Here is a 22,662-nt window from a genome sequence, read left to right on the forward strand (position 1 = left end):
TGCTCAAATTGATGGGTGTCAAGCTATTATAAAATACCTTCTAAAAGGCTATACAACACCTCTGTGTGCATTTCAGGTCAATGTCGAAAACACACAGGTACCTGCCCAGCAGTGTCTTAAGTGCTGTCGGTTATCATCCGCCCACTATGATTCCGACAGATCCGATTTTGCTTCAGAAGCACGGAAGCAAAGATTTTGAGTGTATCTTTTAGGACACACCCAGGGACTCAGCATCATCTCATGAATATTTGATTCTACCTAAATCATTTATGTCTCTGTCAGGGGTCATTTTACTTGTTTTATATGAATAATTAAAGTTATAATTAGGGAACTGTATAATCTGAAACATTAATCTCAGTTTTCATTTTATGGAATTTCTCGCCAGACACACAGCATGCCGGTGTAACACACCCTTCCAAAAACAGCTTATATTTTGTTTAGAAATATTTTGAAATAGAGAAGACAAAGCTTCCCCAGTTACCACGAAACAACTTTTATAAGTGCCAATGGTGGATGACAGCAATATTTTGAAACAGGGAAGAAAAGATAGTTTCATGGACCACAAAAAGTCATACGACAGAATGGTGTGACCTCAAGCAAGTTCCCAAATTCTCTGTGCCTCAGTTTCCTTTACTGCTCACAAGGGTATAGCAACAGTGTCAAGCCCTTGAGGCTAAAGGATATCACTTTCCAAAAGCACCATATGCAATGCTAGGAACCTGGCCTGTACGTAGTCAATGGTGCCTGCTGTCAATCATTTCACGGATCACGGCTGGAGAGCAGGTGAGGTACAGAGAGGAAGATGTAGCCACATAAATGTGACTCTACATAATCACATGGGGCTCAACTCAGGCTGCATGTGACTCAGTGATAGAGCACTTGCTGGCATGTTCCAGATCATGGGCTTAATTAAGAGCAAAACACACACATGACATAGTTTTAAAACTTTCCATTTATTTATTTATTTATTTATTTATTTATTTATTTATTTATTTATTTAACATCCTGATGGCAGCTCCCTCTCTTCCCAGTCTGGCTCTGAGAAGGGGGAGGTTTCTCCCAGGGAAGCAATCCTGGCATCTCAAGTCACTGCAGGACTAGCAGAATTTAAATGTAAAACCAAGTGTTCCTTAAGCTGGTCCTGGGGTCCTGGATGGTCAGCTTGGGGACTGAATGATCATTTTCAGTTCACTCCAAGACATACTGAAAAAAGACATTTTCTTTTACAAATTATTTCAATGCTTTCTTTTTCTTTGAAAAGAAAAACCCCTGTTACTTATCCATCCCACTCTTTGCTTCAAAGGGAAGTATTAAACTAGAATTTAATAATGTAGGAATCTTTGATTTATTTTCATGGATTATAGACTTAATTTTAACAGTAATTCTGTGTCGAACCCCTGGGTTTTCCATTTATGATTTGAACACGGCATTTTCTTTGAAAAAAAAAAAAACACTGTATTCTATCAACATAAAATTGGCAAACTTAAAGAAAAGAACTAACGAATACGAAAAGACTGAGAAGAAAATATAAACCAACACAAAGTAACAGGCATGATGGGGTGAAGAGTTAACATTGGAAGACAATAGCTTAAAATGTGAGGGCAGAAAACTGGGAATTAAAATCCCAATTCCCACTCTTCTTCACTAGATGCTGAGGCCTCCGGAGGTGCTGAGATCATAATATTGGAGTTTCCGTGCATAGAATGTGTGCCCTGAGAAGTGAGCCGGAGAGGGACCCTTGACCCTCTTTACCTGTGGTAGGACACAGTGAGAAGAGACCTTCTAGGAGCCAGAAATTACCAGCTGGTAATGGACTCTGCAGATGCCCGAAGATTGACTTCTAGTCTCCATAGCTGTGAGAAATGTGTAAGCCACTCTCGTAGTCATATGTAGTAATATGGTCTGATTCCACAAAGACAGTGGGACAGGTGGGGCTGGAAAGAATACACATGGGAGTGACCCTTCTCTGCTTTCTCCTCATGTGGATCAAATGCTAACGTGGATTATGAAGCAATCAGAACACAGTACGGGAAGACTTGGCCATACAAGGGCTTCACATTTGATGCTTTGGACAACCTGGAATTCAAGGCCCAGCTTTGCACCAGCAGTTCCCCCAGAGCCTTGCTCTGAATGCTAAGGTTAAGGCCTCCCTCCGACCAGGGCAAGCATGTGCCTCTTCAGGACTATGTGGAGTCAATGTCTAAGGTGCAGTGTGCACTGAACAGATAGCATATCTCAGTGTCAGACACTAGTGTGATGGGGAATTCTGGGAGCCCTGCAGGGAGCTGCAACCTCCTGGGCATCATCCGGTCAGTCAGGGAGAGCTGTGGATGTGAATCCAGCAAGCCTGCCATTCATGTGCTCTGAAGTCTAAAATCCTTACTATGAGGCTCTACGATTAAAGGAGCTATGGTAGGAAAACACAAGTGAGCAGGACGGCCTCTGCCCCTTGTCACTGGCTGATGTGAAAGGTGCATCAACAAATGTGTTCACGGCCACCCGGATCTCTCCTCGCATAAAACGACTTTTAAAAACGATTTACTGTTATTTTAAGTGCATGAGCGCTTGCCCCAAGAAGGCATGAGCACTATGTTGGTGCCTGCTGGAACCAGAAAGGGACGTGGGATTCCCTGGAGTACAGATGTTCTTGAGTTGCCACCACGGTTCTGGGAAGCAAACCTGGGCCCCCTGCAAAGGGTGGTTTCAACTATTGAGGCAGCTCGCCCGACCCTGACAGCCATTTCTTGAAGACAAAGGCAATAGGTGTAATGGTATTTTCAGACGCGGGAGGGAACATCTGCAGGCAAACCCAGTAAATCAAACACAGTGGGGAAAACGGGAGAAGTATCCTCTACGGCAAATGCGTTTGCTGTGTGTCCCCGTTTGCCATGTGCAGTACTGAAAAGGGAGTGGCTCCAAACAGTACAAAAGTCCTCCCGGGGTTGGGGATTTAGCTCAGTGGTAGAGTGCTTGCCTAGGAAGCTCAAGGCCCTGGGTTCGGTCCCCGGCTCCGAAAAAAAGAACCAAAAAAAAAAAAAAAAAAAAAAAGTCCTCCCATTGTTAAGAAATCACGGGAGGACAAGACCTACTAGTATGTTTCAGAAACCTCATGGAAGCTTTAAAACCAATCACTGTGCTAGGCATTAATGCTACACCGAAGCAGGGCTGATGGGAGCGATGTGCTTTCGTCCCGTGGAAACCAAGAGAAGGGAATTACTTTGGATGGTGTGGCAGAACTGTAACTCAGACATCCATAGCTCCTGGGAGAGACGCAGAGGCACTGTCAGTCTTACACAGATGTTAGACAACTGGCTCGAAGTGAGCTGTGTAACCCAGCCATCACATGACTACAGTGGAGAAGACATATATATGGCGGTCACAGGGGCGAACACAGATCCAAGGACTAAGACTGTTTTATAGGAAGCTGCTGTCTCCACATAGCAGGACACTTTAAATATTAACTTCCTGTATTCATATTTCAATATCCAGAGACAGTCTATTTTACAGATAAGTGACCTCAAAGTCTATGGAAGGAGAATACTCCTTAGATTTACTTTCTGGAAATATGAGGTTTGAAAAAAAATACTTCTAGACATGGTAAAATGTGCTTTAAAATAATGATTTACAGGCTAGGAATATAACTCAGTGGGAGAGAGCCCACCTAGTAATGCGAAAATACCAGGATTGCATCCCTTACATCACAAAAAATAATAAATGAGGAAAAATATTAATGATTTAAGGAAGGAAAGACTGTTTTCATTATGCAGGTACAAAAAACAGATATGGTAACAGCAAAGTCAGACCACACGGCTTATAAGTTTTTCTGATAACTATAGATGTACATCTAGTTTTAAGAAACAGGGAAAATTAAAATGCATACTTTCCTTACATCCCCCCAAAATAATGTCTCGAAACTCACAACATGTACTAAAAAAATTCCTCAAGTAACTTGAATGCCCCAGGTTATGTCTCAGTATGATTCAGTGGAAATTGGTATCTCGTGCTAAGAAGCTATGGAGGCCTCTCATCTGACATGTACTGAATTCATGTGAATTAGATAAATTGAGATGATCCGAACAGACCCCTCACTGGGCACACATTTCCCCCACATACTCGTAAGTCTGTGGAGTTAATGTCAACATCAACAGATTTCAAAGAACCTAACTTTACCTTGTTAAAAGACTAAAAGTTGGTTTCGGTGCCAAAGTTCCTGTTAACGCTACATGCCGAAACTTTTAAGAGCTCACGAAAATGACTGCATGTTTATTCTCTGTCACTTTGACATCTTAGTGAATTTGTAGGCTACCAGATAGTCCCCAGCGAGTTTCAGAGTCACACGGAGAGTCTGAGCAGTAGAGGGGGGTGAGTCCTGCTTCTCTAACGCCTCACTTCTGCAGGGCAGACAGATGTAGCCAGGTGCTACTGGCTGTGCTCCAAAATCAGGAGCTTGCTCTGAGGCAACAGGTAGCACATTGCTTGAGGAAGTCAGCAGACTGACAGGGCTTGATAATCAGCTTCTAGAAGGCCAAGGTCATGAATCAACTTACACAGAATGAACCCTGCACGCGTCTGAAACCTTTCGCTGGTGATGCCAAGCTGAAAGCTGTCACTGAAACGTGTTATCTCTGCCGACGGCTGTCAAGCATTGCAAGTCAAGCAGAAAACTGTAGCAGGGAGCCTGGTGTGCTGCCTCTGGCTGGCTTCTAGAAGGGGGCACTGAAGTGGTACTCACTCCAATCTCTGGTTACAGCAAGCATGACAAAGCGCTCACCCACTCTATTCAGGGGACTTCACGGTTTCCCAAAGGGCACCTACGTTTGATATACAAAACTTGACCACGGCCTAGGAGTGGACCATAATGGTGAGCCTATAACTTGAGTTGGAAGTGGAGAGAAGAGATAGAAATTCATCTGGAAACAACACTGCTGGGGCATGTGACATGGTCCAGCTTGTTAAAAAAAACAGAGAGCGAACTAATACCCAAAATTTGTCCTCTGAGCTCTATGTATACTCGTGCTGGGCCACATAGCCCCCATCGACTTCTTCCCCTATCACACACACACACACACACACACACACACACACACACACACACACACACAAGCAGTGCACTGATATCATAAGTAACGTTAGTGGGCCACCAGGCGAGGGTTGCCTGCTACATGGCCCCTGTGGCAGTCTAGATGAGAGCTGTTCTCCACAGGCTCAGGCATTTAAACAGTGGTGGGTGGCACTGTTTGGGGAGGCAGCGTGGCATCACAGGAGGAAGTACATCACTGAGGGCAGGATGTGAAAATCCATAGCTTCCCCTAACTTCTACTTCGCCCTCTGCTTCATGCTCGCACAAGAGGAGGATGTGAGCTCTCAGCTCCCTGCACCATGCCTGCCTGCTGTCACGATGGAATCCTTCTGGAACCATCCACCCAAATAAGCTCTTCATTCCGTAAGCTGGCTGGTTTATGGCTTCATCACAGGACCAGAAGAGTAACCTCCGAAGGGCAGAAAGTGGTCTGTACTCAGGGCCTTATGAGAGAGAGAATCACTGTACGACGTGTACGACAAACAGCTATGTGACAGAGTCAGGCCAGATCAGAGCAGAGAGCAGATTCAGACAGATGCTGGTCTGCAGAAAGAGAATGGGTCCCTAAAGCTGCCGACGTAAACAGGGAGGTTTAAATAAAACACAAGTCTGAGGTCCACTGACACGCATGGGGCCAAGGCAGGTGATAATTTCATTTTAGGCAAATAGAGCCTCAGGACATCAGGGTCCTGTATGAGGGACATGTAAAGGTGACATGTTTGGTTGCAAAGGACTCATCGAGATGGAGAGAAATAAGAGCATTTATTTTAATGGACTCATTATTAGGTGTGTGTATGTGTGTGTGTGTGTGTGTGTATGTGTGTGTGTGTGTGTGTGTGTGTGTGTGTGTGTGTGGTGTATGTTTGGTGTATATGTGTGTGTGGTATGTATGTTTGGTGTATATGTGTGTGTGGTGTATATGTTTGGTGTATGTGTGTGTGTGTGGTGTATGTTTGGTGTATATGTGTGTGTGTGTGTTTGGTGTATGTGTGTGTGTGTGGTGTATGTTTGGTGTATATGTGTGTGTGGTGTGTATGTTTGGTGTATGTGTGTGTGTGTGTGTGTGTGTGCGTGTGGTATGTATGGTGTATGTGTGTGTGTGTGTGTGTGTGTGTGTATGTGTGGTGTATGTTTGGTGTATATGTGTGTGTGGTGTGTATGTTTGGTGTATGTGTGTGTATGTGTGTGTATGTGGTGTGTGTGTATGTGTGGTGTGTGTGTATGTGTGGTGTGTGTGTATGTGTGTGTGTCTGTGTGTGTGTGTGTGTGCATGCTTCATATATACATGATGATGATAGAAATCTCTTTAGATAGGAACTTAATCCTTGGTTATAGTACACAGTGACACAAGGCAGACCCCAGAGCTTCCAGGGAGATCAGAGATGAGGGTGAAGCACACAGTCTCTGTGACATCTGTGAACACCTCAGAAACCCTTAGCTGCACTGGAGCAATCAGCCAGGAAACTTCAAGTGCTGAAAAGATGGTTCTGCATTCACCAACCCCCAGATGACAAGGCTGTCAGGAAGAAGGGCGAGGGTGTGAGCTATGGGACTGATACATAAAGCGCTAAGGTCGTTCATGCCTCTCGGACGCTTGCACAATCTGAACAAAGTATGATGTCCAAGACAATGGGATATCTTCATTCTCCCTCTCTGCAGCACTCAGTATGGTAGCCACTGACCCTGTGTGGCTGCTAGCCTTCTGAGCTGTGTCCAGAGGGCTCAGATGCATGGCATTGAGCATTTTTTTGTCGCTTTCTTTTCCTCGGATAAGATCTCATCGTGTAGCACTGACCATCCTGGACCTCACTCTGTTGATCTCAAATTCACAGATCAGCCTGCCTCTGACTCCCGAGTGCTGAGGTTATATGCGTATGTCACCACGCTCAGCTTTTATTTTTATAATTAAAACTTAAATTTAAATGGAACTGCCAGTAGTCGGTGTCTGCCACATCAGAATGGTTAGACATACTGAGTATACTCTTCAGGTCCAGTCTATGAACCAAACATATTAATTCACTGGACGACTGCAACGCTGGTGTTAACCACCTGGTATTATTTTATGACACATATTTTATAAATCTGTAAAAACTGAGGCACAGAATGGTTAGGTATTTGCCTGAAGTCAAACACTGGTTGGCTGTCAAACCAAAGACTGCTTAGATCCCTTACACCAGTGGATACTATTTCACAAGCGTGCTAGAATAAAGTGGTTTTTGTTGCTGGTAAACAAAGACAAAGAAATAAATAACCCACCCTACCTGTTTTCCCTGTATTTTTCATCCAGGTTTTGTTAGAGGACTCATTGTCGAATCCATCAAGTTGAAGCTCCTGGTATTCTTCTCCAACACGAGCATGGTGGTCTAAAATGTCTATAGGAGACTGATGGCTGCCTCCGCAGCTGACGCTAGATGTGACCCAGTGCTCAGGACCATAGGCACCTGTTGAACGAAAAGCAACACTTCAGTCCTCAAGACCCAAACGTCTGCGTGTAAACAGACAAGACGTGAAGCTAAGGGGATGAGGAGGTGGGTTAGTGGATAAAGTGCTTGTAAGCAAGCATGAGGACCCGAGTTCAGATCCTTAGCATCTGTGTAAAACCAGGCATGCTGGTCCATACGTGCAATCTTAGCGTTAGAAGACAGGTATGCTCATTGTCTAGCTAAAATAGTGGGCTCAAGATTAAAGGAAAAAAAGCTTTCAAAAGCTAAGGTGGAAAACACTAGAATACACCTGGTGCTGACCTCTGCCCTGCATACATACTCATGCCCCCCCCCTCTCTCTCTCTCTCACACACACACACACACACACACACACACACAAAGCTGAGATGAGTCCTACATCTTCCAAAGTATAGTTTTCCCACATCTCCATGAGTTGGTTCTTTGATTTCCAAGCAAACTCTTGCTGGCTTCATCCTTAGCCAGACTCAGGACGCTGTGTAGAAGGGTCTTAAGGGTTGTTCCCATGTTTGAAAATCTTTAAATAGACATCCTAAAAATAAGCAGAGTGCTCATTCATTAAAAAAAAAAAAAAAAGCTTAATTAGTTTAGCGTGTTTTGGTTCTGTGAATAATACCCCAAGTATGACTTTCCTCTTGGCTCACAATAGCCTGTGAACAGGAGAAGAAACAAACAAACAAACTCTAGACTAAATGCAACTCCAAACCAGATGAGAATCATTTTCGGCGATGGAGGAGGCCCAGCAGGATTTCCTTTCTCTGACTGTGGAAGGTTCTCAGTCTGTCCACAGCTTTCTCCTGCACCTACTTCCCAAGCCTCTATCCCATAAGCATAAGCAAAGGAAGGATGAAGTCACGGCTGAGACTCAGCACTCTCGGAAATAAAGACTTCTATGAAAACATCTGCATTGATAAGGAGGGAACAAGCACACAGTAGAGCTCAGCTGGGTCCCTATGAGGCAGGAGGCCAAGAAACACACTGCATTTGCTGCTCTGCCCAGTTTGGAAATGAAAGACTAGGCATGATGGCTGTGAAGTGACGGCTGTGTGCTCTCAGAGCTTTCCACGTCCGTGCCTCCTTTAGAATCTTACTGATATAACAAAGCAGGAAAGATACAACGTTTGCCGAAAGATTGAGGGAGAGCCCTTTAAGTATAAGGCTAATAGCAAGTCAAAAGAGTTCAGAAGATACAGCACAGGCATCACACTAGAGCAAAGATATACATAAAGATAAACATGGGCACACACAGAGATACACATATACTCACATGCACACACAACACATGCACAAATACATACAGACATGATACACACATTTGCTCTCACGTGTGCACACACATAGGTGTGTGCGCACACACACACACATTCTTGCACTTTTAGCTTTCAACTGTTTAAATATCACACAGAAAAAGTTGAATAGAAAAGTGAATTAGGCATTTTTGTGCCTGCCCACACAACCACCCCGTGTAAAGGAAGATACAGAAAGCCGTAAGTCTCCCCGCTAGTCAACAAGGGCTGCAGTCTGTGTCAACCCTACCACCAGGCAATCATTCCACAGTCCCTTATGTCTCATGCAGCTGAAAGGAGGCACAAACAACGACATCGGAAGAAAAAAAGCGACAACCACAGACATCTTCTCTGTCGAGAAAGTGGACAGATCGTCGCTGCAAGAGCAATTGGAATAGGTCCTTAAAAGGTTTCATATTCTCACTCTCTGCAAAATACTTCAGCTCAGCGATATTGCTGGGTCATTCTCCCAAATGCCCATCCCTAACAGTAAGAGAAAAAGTGGACCATCAGAAAGGACTCATTCACACATTGGAAAAGGTGTAATAAGCCAGGGGCACTTTTGAGTCATTTGCAAGTGTTTAATACTTTCTAGAAAAAGTGAACGTTGTCATTTCCTTTCGGGCGAGAATGCAGCGAAGCAAGGCAAGGTCAAGTTTTTACACAGAACACAGCACCTCTTGTTTAAGTTCCCCAAGGCTAACAAGAGCCACAAAGGAAGGCAGTGTATTTTTTTGCAAACATTTTAGCCAAACTTTATTTTCATTGTGTACATGTCAGAGATCGGAGTCGGGGTGGGATAACTAAAGACTCCACTTAGCTTCTTTCCACTGTCTCCATGTCCTTTCAGATGCCATAAAAAAAATACATAGAAAGACTGAGTCAACTGCTGGTACATGGAATGGGAACCAAAATATGGATTCTGGTCATCTACGAATAGGCTGTCATGGCCAAAACATGGGACATTGTATATGGGAATCTACAAATAAAATGCCTTATAGAAACATCTAATTGGAATAAAGTAATAGCCAATGCCATGGGGCAAAGGGAAATAAGGCTAAATACATACAACGCCCAGGAACTAATGGAGGCAAGCCATCACTGTAAGCCTGACTCTTGATAATCATCTCACTATACCACCACTATTACACTAATAAAGATTATTATGATGACAGTAAAAAAACTAAGGTCAGTGGGGTATTTACCATCCACATTAGAGGGGTGAAATATAATTTAGGAGATTATAAAAAAATAATTAGTGCTCAGACTGGTGGGATTCGTTCGTTCCGATCTTAGGGTTCAGGCTGACCGCATGCATGCTTCCACACTTCCACCCAATATATATTCAAGGGCAGTTTTAATTGAAACTGATCTTCCACTTCAGATTTTAAATTAATTCTCCTCTGGAGTGCTTCATGCTCCAGACACCCTTGCTTTGCGAAGCCCCCCAGCCCCACCCCCATGTCATTAGCGGAGGCAATGGAACCCTTTCTCCAGGCTCCAATCAATCCTTTCAGGGATCGATTACCTATTCTCACTTCCAAGCACTGTTACCATTCCAGACTGTACAGAGCTCTCTGGTGTTGACACTTCATAGAAGTTCACACCCTTAATCATTCACAGTTGGACAGTCTCACCATGTTGAAGGCTTTTGGTTTTTTAGAATTTTGAGTAAATGCTTCAAAGTAAAGTAGAATAAAAAAATTTAAAAACAGCAACAAAGGGCATTTAATATAGGCTAGTTATCAGACACCTAGCTTGCCAAGGGGGAAAAAAAAAACAAATTAAACCAACCCATCAGTGAGATGGCTTCCTAATCATGGGTATGGCATTACCACCTAAAATAAGCCATACTCATTCACGGGCTCTTTCTCTCTTAAGAACTCTTGGAATGGGCAGGATATTTGCACTTCAGTAGCTCAATCCTCTGACAATACAGCTTCCTTAACAGGTTTACCTTCTGCAACCAGGAAAGCTTGGTGGGGTAAGAGGCCTCAGGCTGATTTTTCCTTGCCCAAAGTAACAACCCATTCACCTGTTACCTGAATAGAGAGACCCTGCCAACCTTGAGAAGCTAACAGTGTTCCTCACTCAGCCTAGGATGAAAGATATTTTCTTTTTAATGAATGCAGAGAGTATACCTGAAGCTAACGGCTGTTAAGTGTGGTGTTCATAAAAATGGCCTCCTAGAACCATTCCTCTTGGTTTCCGTTGGACTTCATTGTCACCATTGCTAACTTACTCCTTACTCATCAGCACGTGCCTTCCCCACTACTGATTATAGCTGTGGGACAAGATTCTTCCAGGCTTCAACTTTATACCACGGAGTAGCCTCAGATCACACAGGCAGAATATCTGTGTCCTCTCTCTAGGTCCAAATAATGGGCCCCTCCAGATAGCAAAGCCATGAAAGAGCATGGCTATAGGTAGGACATATGACCCCTGTCATGTCCCGTACTGATCAAGGCTACTGCTCTTGCAGATGCCCCATAGTAGAAAAAAAGTCGCTGGGACTTTGCAAATCCCTGCATCAGGCAAAACCGCAAGAAAACAGTGTCTCTTAGGCAGGTGATGACAGCCATCTTGGACACATTTCCTTGTGGCACACTATCTCTTACTTCCTGTTTCCTTCACAAAGCACCTTGAACAAACAGAGATCTGCACTTCTTAGGTGGGACCGAAACTAGCTTATATTCCTGCTGTATATAGCCGATATTATTCAAGATTTTATATCAACTTGACACTTGCTAGAGGAATTAGGGGAAAGCGATTCTCAATCAAGAAAATGCCGCCATATAAGATTTGCTTGTAGGCCAATCTGTAGGGCATTGTCTTGATTAATGACTGATGCGTAAGGGTCCAGCTCCTTGTGGGTGGGGCCAACCCTGGGCAGGTGGCTGGGTACTACAAGAAAGAAGACTGAACAAGCCATGAGGCACAGACTAGTGATCAGCACTCCTCCATAGCCTCTGATTCAGTGCCTGACTCAAGAGCCTTAAGCTCCTGCCCTGTCTTCCTGGATGGGGAGACTACAAGCCCTAAACCTAACCCTTTCCTTCCAAGTTTCTCCTGGTCGTGGTGTTCTATCACTGCAACAGAAAACCCAAGTAAACTGATGCTCTTCACCTAAAAGGACAATCCTTTGTGCTCCTTTACCTACCGTCATCTAACGTGAGCTCCTCAAGTAAGTACTAAAGCATGTTTTGAGATGAAAATAACTAAGTTGGAAGGAACAGAAGAGTGGAAAAGTGTCTTGTAGTGACACTCTGCGTGTTCTTGGCTGTGATTTCACTTTAATTTTGTACATCTATCTGCTGACTGTTTACTAAATCTTCTTCACCTCCTGGGTCTGTGGGGTCGGGATGCGAATTTCAGCAGTAAACACTCTTTAGTTTCATTAATACACTGAATTCGTCTTAACCGTGACAAGGTAAGGGGTGCTATAAAACTATGGTGAGCAAGAAGGAATCTATGAGCGAATCGAATAGTCCAGAATTCATGACCGTGGTTTTGAAAGTAAGAGTGGAATAGGGTCCAAGCTTTCGCTGCCCTTCAGGAAGCATGGGGAGTTCCTATTGAAATTCCTACTGCGATGTATATTTTCACAGACCTCTCTGTTCAAAGGCAGCAAAGGATGATGAAGCGCTAACCTTCTCAGAACATATTTAAACACGACCTTCACACTTGCTCAGTGCTGGGCGCAGTGATGAGAGACAGGTGCTCAGGAAAAGGGCTGTCCCAGTCTCCTTGGAGTTCTCCTGGCCAACATAAACTCCTGAGGCTTTGCTGTCTTATCTGTGTGATATTTTGCTCATACCGAAAAGTAGTTAGCTGAACTCTGTGAGATCCTCCATGCCACAAATCTAGCACAATAGCAGACTCTGAAGGAAAGCTTTCTAAGGGGCGGGTACTACAAGTGTTGGTTTTGTTGTTGGGTTACAAAATGTGCAAATAACTCTCAAGACGCAGGCTTCAGAATAAGAAAAACAAGCACAGGGGCGAGCCAAAGAAGGTGGCCACATCTATTTTATAGCTTGGAACTATGGAAGAGACCCTGACCTCCTGAGGACTTGCAGAGGAGGGGACAGTTGAATGATATCATTTCCTCAAGCACACACTGACTTGGCTAATGTCGTCTACTGCAGGTTTCTCACTTGACAGAGAGTCTTAAGCACACCTGATCAATCTCTACGGAAAATGGGGCTAAAAGCTAGCTGTACCTGATTTGGTCACTTGCTTGACGACAAAACTGAGGTTGGGGATGTGGCTCCGTTGGTTGGGTGCCACATGTACCAAAGAATGGCTTGGATCTCCCCATCATGGCCTACAAGTGACTGTGTAGCTCATATTAGTAATCTAAGCATTTTTCAGGTGAGAGAGGGAGGTCAGACTTGCTTGAGAGTTAAAATCCAAGGCCAACCTGAGTTCCATGATACCCGTCCTTCCACCACTTGCCCCAGAAAAACAGCATAGGAGGGGAGGGAGGAGGGTGTTTAGAAAAGTAACTTCACAATGGGGAAGCCTTACAAACATCACTTGTTACATGACCTGGTTACAATGGGGACATCCTGACTGGCTTTTATAAGGATGGCCTGTCATCTCTGAAGTAGCTCTTCAGACACTTCCAATACCGTCTATCTTTCTAGGAAGAATACATTGGGCAAAACTCAAGATGAATAACACTCTATGTAATACTCGATCAACGCACCTGAAAACCATCAAGGCCAGAAAACAAAACAAAATGAACACACACAAAAGCAAACAGACACACACACACACACCAATAACAACAAACCATGACAGAGTAAAACCTCGTCACAGACCACAGAAAGAGAAAGAGACCTTAACCTCACTACGACATGGTACTGTCTTTGTTTCCAATTTCTGTGTGTTTGTTTTGAGACAGAATCTGCCTGCGTAGCTCAGGCTAGCCTCTAAATCACCACTCTTCAACATCAGGTACCCATGTACTACAATTGCAGGTGTGTACCTCATGTCCCACCAAAAAGTCATCCTTCAGTGGATGCCTACCAATAGAAAAAGGAAGTATTTCTAAATGTGTGCAGAAGCTAGACGCAATGGTAAGCTTTGTTAAACAGGTTCAATTATCGGTATTCTTGAGTGCATTTGGGACCTGTCCGTGACCTAAGAGGTGATACAAACAGTGACGATTTATAGGTAACAGTTGGTACATAATGTATGCATGGACAGTATTTACACAGAGCAAAGACCCAGGAAAGAGAGGCTGGGCTACAGGAGTAGGGGTTAGGGACTTCAGCAAGCTTAAGGGTGATGTTTCATTATTTACAGTCATATTAAAAAAAAAAAGCCTTTTGACATATAAAGTTGAAGACATTCACCTTTAAAAACTGTAGTTAAGAAACAACATTATTAGCTTAATTCATGGATCATCTGTGCATTAAGATAACAAAGTCCTCCTCAGTGGGCCATTAACAAGTCACTGTATTTTTCTCATCGTGGGACACTACAGTTCAGGACATGAGCATCAGGAAGATGGATTCCCACAGTATGGAGAATAAATCACACAACCGGAGATTCATTCCAACCGTCTGCTCTTAGCCGACAGAATTCCCTACAACGAGATAGCTGCAAGTCCTACAAATCCAGGCGGATATCTCAGAGCCTGTTTGAAATTCAGCATTTCTTTTTTAGGCAGACATATCTTCAAGGAGCTGGTCTTCAAGGAGCAGGTATCAATTTTAAACCAATACTAGCTATTCTATTTATTCAAACAAAATGCAAATAGATCAGGGAGAGAGAGAGACAGAGACAGAGAGGGAAGGAGGGAGGGAGAATACTCTCTTCATGTTTGCCCATGGTCAACATGACCCATAAAAAGAAACACTACTTAAAAGTGGAGATAAGACAAATGTACCACCCTGCTTCAATACAGTTCTCTCTTAATAACTGACCCGAGATAAAGACAGAAGATTTACTTACAGCGCATACGATTCACCCAATCCCTATTCCGAACTATGCTTTCCTTAAATACATACATGGTATTTTTCAAAAACTAAATACGCATCTTGAAATTATTTTTCCACAATAGATTCAAATAATGGTTTCCATTCACTAATGAAAAGCCATTAAAAATAATGAATTCTGTCTAAATCTAATTAAAAGTAAAACTAATATACATGTTATGTGCTGTTTCCAGTCCAATATGTTTATTAATGCCCCCCTCAAGGAACTTTTATTAAAAACATTACCTGAATCTAGGCTTATTACTCTGTATCTTGCTGTCCACTTTCAACCAACAGCAAAAATCCAAATTACATGTGTTCATTTTTTTTACCAAGTATAATTAATGCTTTTTCCCCCAATCTCATACACATCTTTAAATTATCCCATTTTTAATTAAAAACACTTCGTGAGATTCAGTTTATGATGTGTTTGCTCACACCAGAACTAGTAACTTAATTACTATTTATGCATTTATTGTTATACATGTAGAAAAATGGAAAAAGGGCTAAAAAGCACTCGGCGTGCTCACTGCTGCTTTTATTAATTAATGCATAATTACGGAGTTGTTCATCTGTGTTAGGAGAAATATTTCAGTTCTTAACTCAGTGCCGAAGTGAGCGATGGCTTTATAGATGATAAAATTAGCCTCCACATTTTTGTTTGTAAATTTTAAGCAGGACAGCATTGTATTCCTATTTCCTATCTGTGATGGGAGCTATCAATAAGCAGCTGAAACATCATAAGGAGCGCCTGAGAACAGAACAGAGGGGCAGCGGGCTGTGCATTTCTCACTACCAACGACTATCTGTCCAGTTTCTCCTGGTACTTGTAGGAAACAGCTCTCTCTCTCTCTCTCTCTCTCTCTCTCTCTCTCTCTCTCTCTCTCTCTCACACACACACACACACACACACACACACACACACACACACACCACACAGGCATGCACAAACTATATATAGAGGTTCTGAGCCACCATAAGGCTTCTGGGACTTGATTCCAGGGCCTCCGAAAGAACCACAATTGCTCTTAGCCACTGATTTAGCTCTCCGGGCCCTGGAGAGTCTCTACTTTTCTGAAACAGATAACATGGTAATTAATGTCATCCAGGAGGCCTGAGCCATAGAGGTATGGCAGCACAGGGACACTCATACAAGGGGATAGTACATACAAGAGAAACAGCAGAGGAAAACAGGGTGTGTACCACAGGAGCAATGGACAGAACTGAAGGTCTTTCAAAGTCCAAGTCTCTAACTGTGCGTGTTCAAAAATATCTCAGATAAAGCCCTTCATGTCACAGCCTACTCAACATTCAACACAAATGTCTGACTCTAACTGGGATCATTTCATACCTCCAAATCTTGGTATGGTCTCAAGTGGGGCCTCTTACAGACACTGCATAGGACTGGTCACTGTGTGTCTAAACTGTTAGTGATGTCACCTCAGGCTTTGTTGCACAATAACTTATAGGCTTATAAGATGGAGAGAAACTGATTCTAGGTCTAAAGTTTTCTTTCCGTTTTATTCAACTGAGATACAACTCAAGCGGCCAACGATTGTTACTTGGCAAAGTCTGTGATCTTTCGCCATTTTTACTTCTTAGATTCAACAGAGGCCACCGCCGAAGGAGGGGAAACAGCACTACACAAAGAACTGAGAGCTCAGATGTGTTGTACAAGGGAGTTAAGAAAAAGTGATGTACTAGAATGAAATGATTGCCAGACTGCTTGATTACTGTTGTGGGCTTATTCATGAAGCCTAGATCCATTAGCAATGTCTGGAAACGGTGCAGCCAGGGGAGGAGAGAATAGCTGAATTACAGGTTTGCTCTTTCCACTTATGATTTAGCTGGGGAAAGTAGAGTTGAAACTTAATCCTGTTTGATCGAGGCTCATTTCTCTTATATAAGACAAAGTTCAAAATTCTAGAACATTCTAAGCTCTGTACAAGCACTTCTGGTAACACACAAAACAACTTTATGGGTACATTTGTCTTGTTTTCAGGAGAAAGGGTCTGTCAAGATAGCTTAGAACTCACTATGTACACCAGGATGGCTTTGATCTCACAGACCAGCTTCTGCTTCTGCCTGTCACCCCCCAGTTACTGTAGGGATTATAGACATGGATCGCTCTGTCTCTCTTATGTCTGTTTACATTCTCCAGCCAGCCTGTAGCACACCAGACACATTCTTAAAGTTAGCCACAGGAACTGCTGAGGATTACAGAGAGAGAGAGAGAGAGACAGAGAGAGAGAGAGAGAGAGAGAGAGAGAGAGAGAGAAAGAGAGAGAGCGCATAGAGTTAGAGCAGAAGCAACATGACTGAGGGTGATAATGCTCCTTAAGCAACCACATCTCAACCCTTGGGTCACACTGGCGTGAACTCTGACCCAACTTTAGAGATGACATCAGAAAAAAAAGTCATCTGAAGAGAGGTAACCTCAATTAAGAAAACAACCCCATAAGGCTTGTTCCTAATTAGTGACCAATGGGAGAGGGTCCAGCCCACTCTGAGTAGGTTCACCCCTGGGCTGGTGGTCCTGGGTTCTATAAGGAAGCAGGCTGAGTAAGCTAGGGGAAGTAAGCCAGTAAGCAGCTCTCCTCTATGGCCTCTGCATCCCAGGTTACTGCTCCACTTGAGCTCATGTCCTGACTGCTGTCATGATGGACTATGCTGTGGAAGGGTAAACCCAGCAAACCCTTTTCTCTTCAAGTAGCTCTGGTCATGGTGTTTCACTGCAGCAATAGTAACTCTAACTGGAACAACACCCAACTAGAAAGAGGGCAACTCACAGATGCCCAACCTTCTTCAGCAGTATGTGTCAGGAAATGTTTCCCGCCAAGGCCTACACTGACTATGCCACGGGGGTTCCCTATTCAGAGGGTTTGATTTAGGTTGATGCTATTCATACAGGGAGGCCCAGCCTTTGTGTTGCTGACCCTGTGGGAAAAACCTGGCTCTTCCCCAAATCTGACTGGAGAAGGAAGGGAGGGACATGCCCTGCAAACAGAAGACAATAGAAAATCAGAAAGCAGAACCGAGAGGGAGGGAAAAGAAATAAGAGGTCAGGTCCCTGAACGCAGCACACTTGGAATATAAATTATATCTTTAGACACATTTCAAGTGCCTTAGTGTTTAAGACTGGGCAGGCTTCCTGCTGTTTGTAACTAATGCTACAAGAGATCATCCAAACACTGGTGTAAGACTACCAGTTCAATGACTCAGTGCACTCTACAGATCCGTCAAGATGAAGCTGACAAACGGTACAGATAAAAGTCAGCAGTGTGCACTGGCTGGCACACGGGGGCAGCTCTGGATTCCCTCCCTTTTTCCTGCTCTTCCTACATTTTCTTTCCCTGTAAGGGAAACAAACGTGGGCTAGGATTTAAAGATCTCATTTAGACAAAAGGAGAGGAAACAAGGTCTGGAGTTCTTTGCTGTAAATTTTTACTCTAGTAACACCAAGGTCACAGATAAGAGTCCAAGAAAGACTTAACGTGATCACTAAAGGCTCACGGAAAGTCTTCTGCCTCAGACTTGCCTGCTCGGGTTATTATGTGGGGATGACTTGCTGGTGTGATAATGAACTATCCTGGAAGGTCAAAGTCGCAACTCAGAGAGGAAAAAAAGCCCCTGAGTTGAAGGTCTGGTTTAAACATGGCTGCACTTCCTGTCTGGAGAAGGGAGGGCTGCTGTGCAGTCCTCAGTATCAGAATTCAGCTCTGAATGTTTTAAGTTAGTTGCTTGAGTTCACGACAAACTTCAGCACATCTACAGAGTAACTAACTAACACACACAGAGACACACACAGACACACACATACACATGCACACACACATGCATATACACATGCACACACTTACAGACACACACACATACACACACAGACACACACATACACAGACATACACACACAGATACACATACACACACACCAAGCACAGACACACACTTATACACTCCCACATACATATTCCCACACATGCATATACACATGCGCACACTTACACACACACAGACACACACACGCATACACAGGCACACACACATACACACACACAAACACACAGACACACACACAAACTAAACACAGACACTCACACTTAAACACTCCCACACACACATTCCCACACATGCATATACACATGCACACACTTACACACACACACACACGCATACACACACACACACATACACACACACAAACACACAGACACACACACACAAACCAAGCACAGACACTCACACACTTATACACTCCCACACACACATTCCCACACATGTATATACACATGCACACACTTACACAATATCTCTTGTTTACTGTTTGAAACCCTATTCTTATGCCAGGTATCAAATGACAGAGTGCTATAGAGCAGACAGGAATAAAATGACACCAGCAGGGCTTTGCTCTTTGGGAGAATATTCATTATATTCAGGGTGATGAAAACTTCCTACACTGTGCCATTGTTGACCCTTTCAACAACTCCTGTCAAGTACATGTTGGTTTCTTTGTGTTAGAGATAAGGCAATGGATGCTTAGAAGCTAGGAAAGCTGTCCTCATATGGAGAGTGACAGATCTAAGTCAGTTCCAGGCCTGAGGGGATATACCATGTTCTGATATAATACTTTCTCACCTGGACTATATAACCAAGCAATCTACATGAGAGGCAGCGACTATTAAAACTGTAAATGTGCACTCCTTTGTTCAGAGTTACTTCCACAGATACACTTTGCAACTGTTAAAAGGGTGAGGTTAGTTGTGGTAGCAGCATCAGCAACATCCAAGATTAACATCCCAGATATGCACACATCACTGAAGGGCTAGTTAAGTAGAGTGTATCAAATCAATACAGGAGAAGAAGCAGTAATCAGGAATGGAGTTGGGGAGACGGATGAAAGGAGGAAAAGCTCCTTAAGCTAAGAACAGACTCCGAGTTACATTTCTAAGTGGAAAAGCCCATGTGCATGATGACGTACCACCGCTCATTTTAAAACACAGAAAACTGGGCTTAGGAACGAGTCAGTGGCACCACAATGACCTAACTGTAAGGCCCCGGGTTCAATCACTACCACTGCAGAGGGAGAAAGAAAAATAAGTGGTTTATGTGTTTATCTGTGTGCACATCAAAAAATACCCATGCAAGACAATAAAGTGCTAATGCACTAGGAAAGGTGAGTTTTCAGCAACCGTGTGATGTAAACGTCAAACTATATATTGTACTATTGGTCTAGAAGTATTAGAGGTGCAGAGAAGTTTAAGAGGCACGAGCATCTCATACCCTTCTGTGGGGAAAAGAAGCTGGTCCCAGAGTTGTGACTACATGACTACATCATAGCATCTGAGGAAAATAAATACACATCACATCCAGGAATGGTTCACCCAAAGGCAAAAGGGCAGCCTGTAAAATGACTAACTGGGGTAAAAAGAGACTAGCTTCTAGGAAGATACAGACCTTCAGGATTTGATATATTTTGAGAACATAAGCACCACTTCCGTAATTAACCAAAACAAAAGTAAGAGATGCAGAAAAAGGATCCAGGCAACTTCTCTCTGGGGGTCTTTGCTCCACGTTGCAGGTACTTTGGTGGTAGAGTTATATAAGTGCACTCTACTCTTTAGCTCTTTAAAGCATTGAGAAATTATAGACTCTTATATAAAAGCTATCTGTAGCGTCCAAACTTCCGGGGCTGAGGGGGTTGGTTAAAGGGAAAACAGGCAGAAAAGATTCCTGGCAATAATTTCAAACAACAGACTCAATCTGGTAGATTCACCGTGGAACCATGACCAGCCTTCTTCATGGGCTAAGCTGGCTTCGTATCAAACAAGATGTTATATTTTATCCTTAAAGTGACAACTATAAAAGCCCCATAGGTTTGAGAAGTCAGAAGAGTCTTCACTGAGGCTCAATGCTTTCACCCCGTGTGATGTCCTATAAGATACAAATGCTCTAACTGCTACAAGTGGACGGTGAGGCTCATTCCCTGGCTGCAAAGACCCGATGAGGCAATCAGAAGCAAAGCCCAATCCTCTCCATCACTGGACTGCACTCCTGTGCTTTTCTCATCCAGTATACTTTGTTTTCATGCTCCGATCTGACCTCTTGAGAACTGGGGAGATCCTGATGTTTTTTTCCCTCCAATTTCTGATAGATGCCTCTTGGCAACACCGCCATTCACAAATTTAATCCATCCATCTCCCTTGTCAAACTCTTTGATGAAAATGCTCAAAAGGCTAGGGCTGAAGATAGATCTTTCCATCACTGTAATGGCACGTTAGGTAGGATTCCTCAAGAAGGGATTTGTTTTTTCCTGTCAGGACTCCCCAAGGCTTCTGCCACCCAGGTGTACACAGGAGCTGCCTGCCTGCGAAAATCAGCTCATGTTCTCAATGTCCATAATGGTACCACAGCAGGATTAACCAGAACCTCTCTGAGAAATCTCAGCATACAGTTCTCCAAGGGCAGCAGACCGGTCCATGAAGAAGGAGGCATCTGATGACTAACTTACTGGACTTACAGGGGCTTTCCAAAGAAACCTGGCAAAGAGCAACACATCAGGAGCTGAGAATGTAATGCAGTGGGTAACGTGCTTGTCCACAACACAAGCGGTCCTGAGTTCTATTCCCAGCACACCATAAACCAGCATGGTGACACAGGGCTGCCTTTCAGAGGTGGACACAAAAAAAGTTCAAGGTCAGCCTAAGTATACACAGTTAGCTAGAGGACAGTCTGGATTACATGAAACCCTATATCAAAAAGACAAATAAAATAAGGCTAGCATTCTTGTTTTCCAATATGTCTGAGTTAATCATCAATGTGAAAGGTTTGATGGAGATCTTCATCAAACCAGAAGAATGAGTATGACAGGTTTAAGGGCTAAAGGAGACTACTGGTGGAGAACAACAAAGTCAATACAGGAATTACAGAAATGACATACTCTTATTGACAAGAAAGAACATTGCTACCTCAAAAGTGTCCAACCGAAAAATAATCTGCATGGTATGTGGAAATGAAATGCACAGGTTTTACAGCTCCAGAATGGTAAGAGGTAGCCACCATTTACCCTAACTAGAGATGAAGAGGACAGGATCCCCAAATGCTGACAGAAAGACCAGTGGTGGAGATGTTTACTCCTCAGCAGGAAAAGGAGCTTGTCCAACAGCCTGGCACCTGACAGCCTGACACCGGACTTCAATCCCACAAACTCGGGATGGGCAAAGAGAACAATCCACCATTATACACTGACCTCCACACATGTGCTGAGGCAAGGGTACCATGAAAACTCACAGACGCAAAGTGACCAGAAGTACAAAAGAAAGTGAAACTGTAACAGGACAGCAGCAAAGGGCAGTCTTAGGTGTTATCAACTGTGTAACTTTATATTCGTTACCCTAACTTAGTGTCTCCGGAGGAAATGTGTTTGAGGTTTTGTTACTATTGTGATCGTCCTTTCTTTTATCTTTTCTTTTTTTCCTTCCTTCCTTCCTTTCTCCCCCAACCCCAAGATCGGACCACTTTCCAAAACCCAGGTTAGCTAAAACCTGGGTTCTAACCTAACACTGACCTCAAACTCACAGTAATCCTTCAGCCTCAGCCTCTTGAATAGTGGGATTATGGGTATGAAGAATCACATACAACATGGAAATAATGGTTCTAGAACAAAACCTAGAACCACACTAGAACCACTAGGCTACAACACACATCCAGCAACCCATCAGTAGATTTCCCTAAGTTCCTTACGCCAGTCATGTCCTCATTTTGAGATACACTCTGCCGTGATGAAGCTTGTGAGAGGAAGAGGACAATTTGTAGCCCCCTTAGGTGTCCCCCATTCATCCCTCATCCATTCC

The 22,662-nt window shown here is 43.5% G+C and overlaps 1 protein-coding gene across 2 annotated transcripts in view; it reads right to left on the reverse strand.

Annotated features, from left to right (window-relative positions):
* Positions 1-22,662, reverse strand: part of Ptprg (protein tyrosine phosphatase, receptor type, G) — a 683,481-nt gene that overhangs the window by 288,600 nt on the left and 372,219 nt on the right. For both annotated transcript variants that reach the window (XM_087584907.1, NM_134356.2), the window contains 1 exon segment: positions 7,342-7,521. In XM_087584907.1, coding sequence (XP_087441033.1) covers positions 7,342-7,521 — 180 coding nt within the window.

Source organism: Rattus norvegicus, chromosome 15 (genome assembly GCF_021556685.1).
Source record: "Rattus norvegicus strain SHRSP/BbbUtx chromosome 15, alternate assembly SHRSP_T2T, whole genome shotgun sequence".
NCBI lineage: Eukaryota > Metazoa > Chordata > Mammalia > Rodentia > Muridae > Rattus > Rattus norvegicus.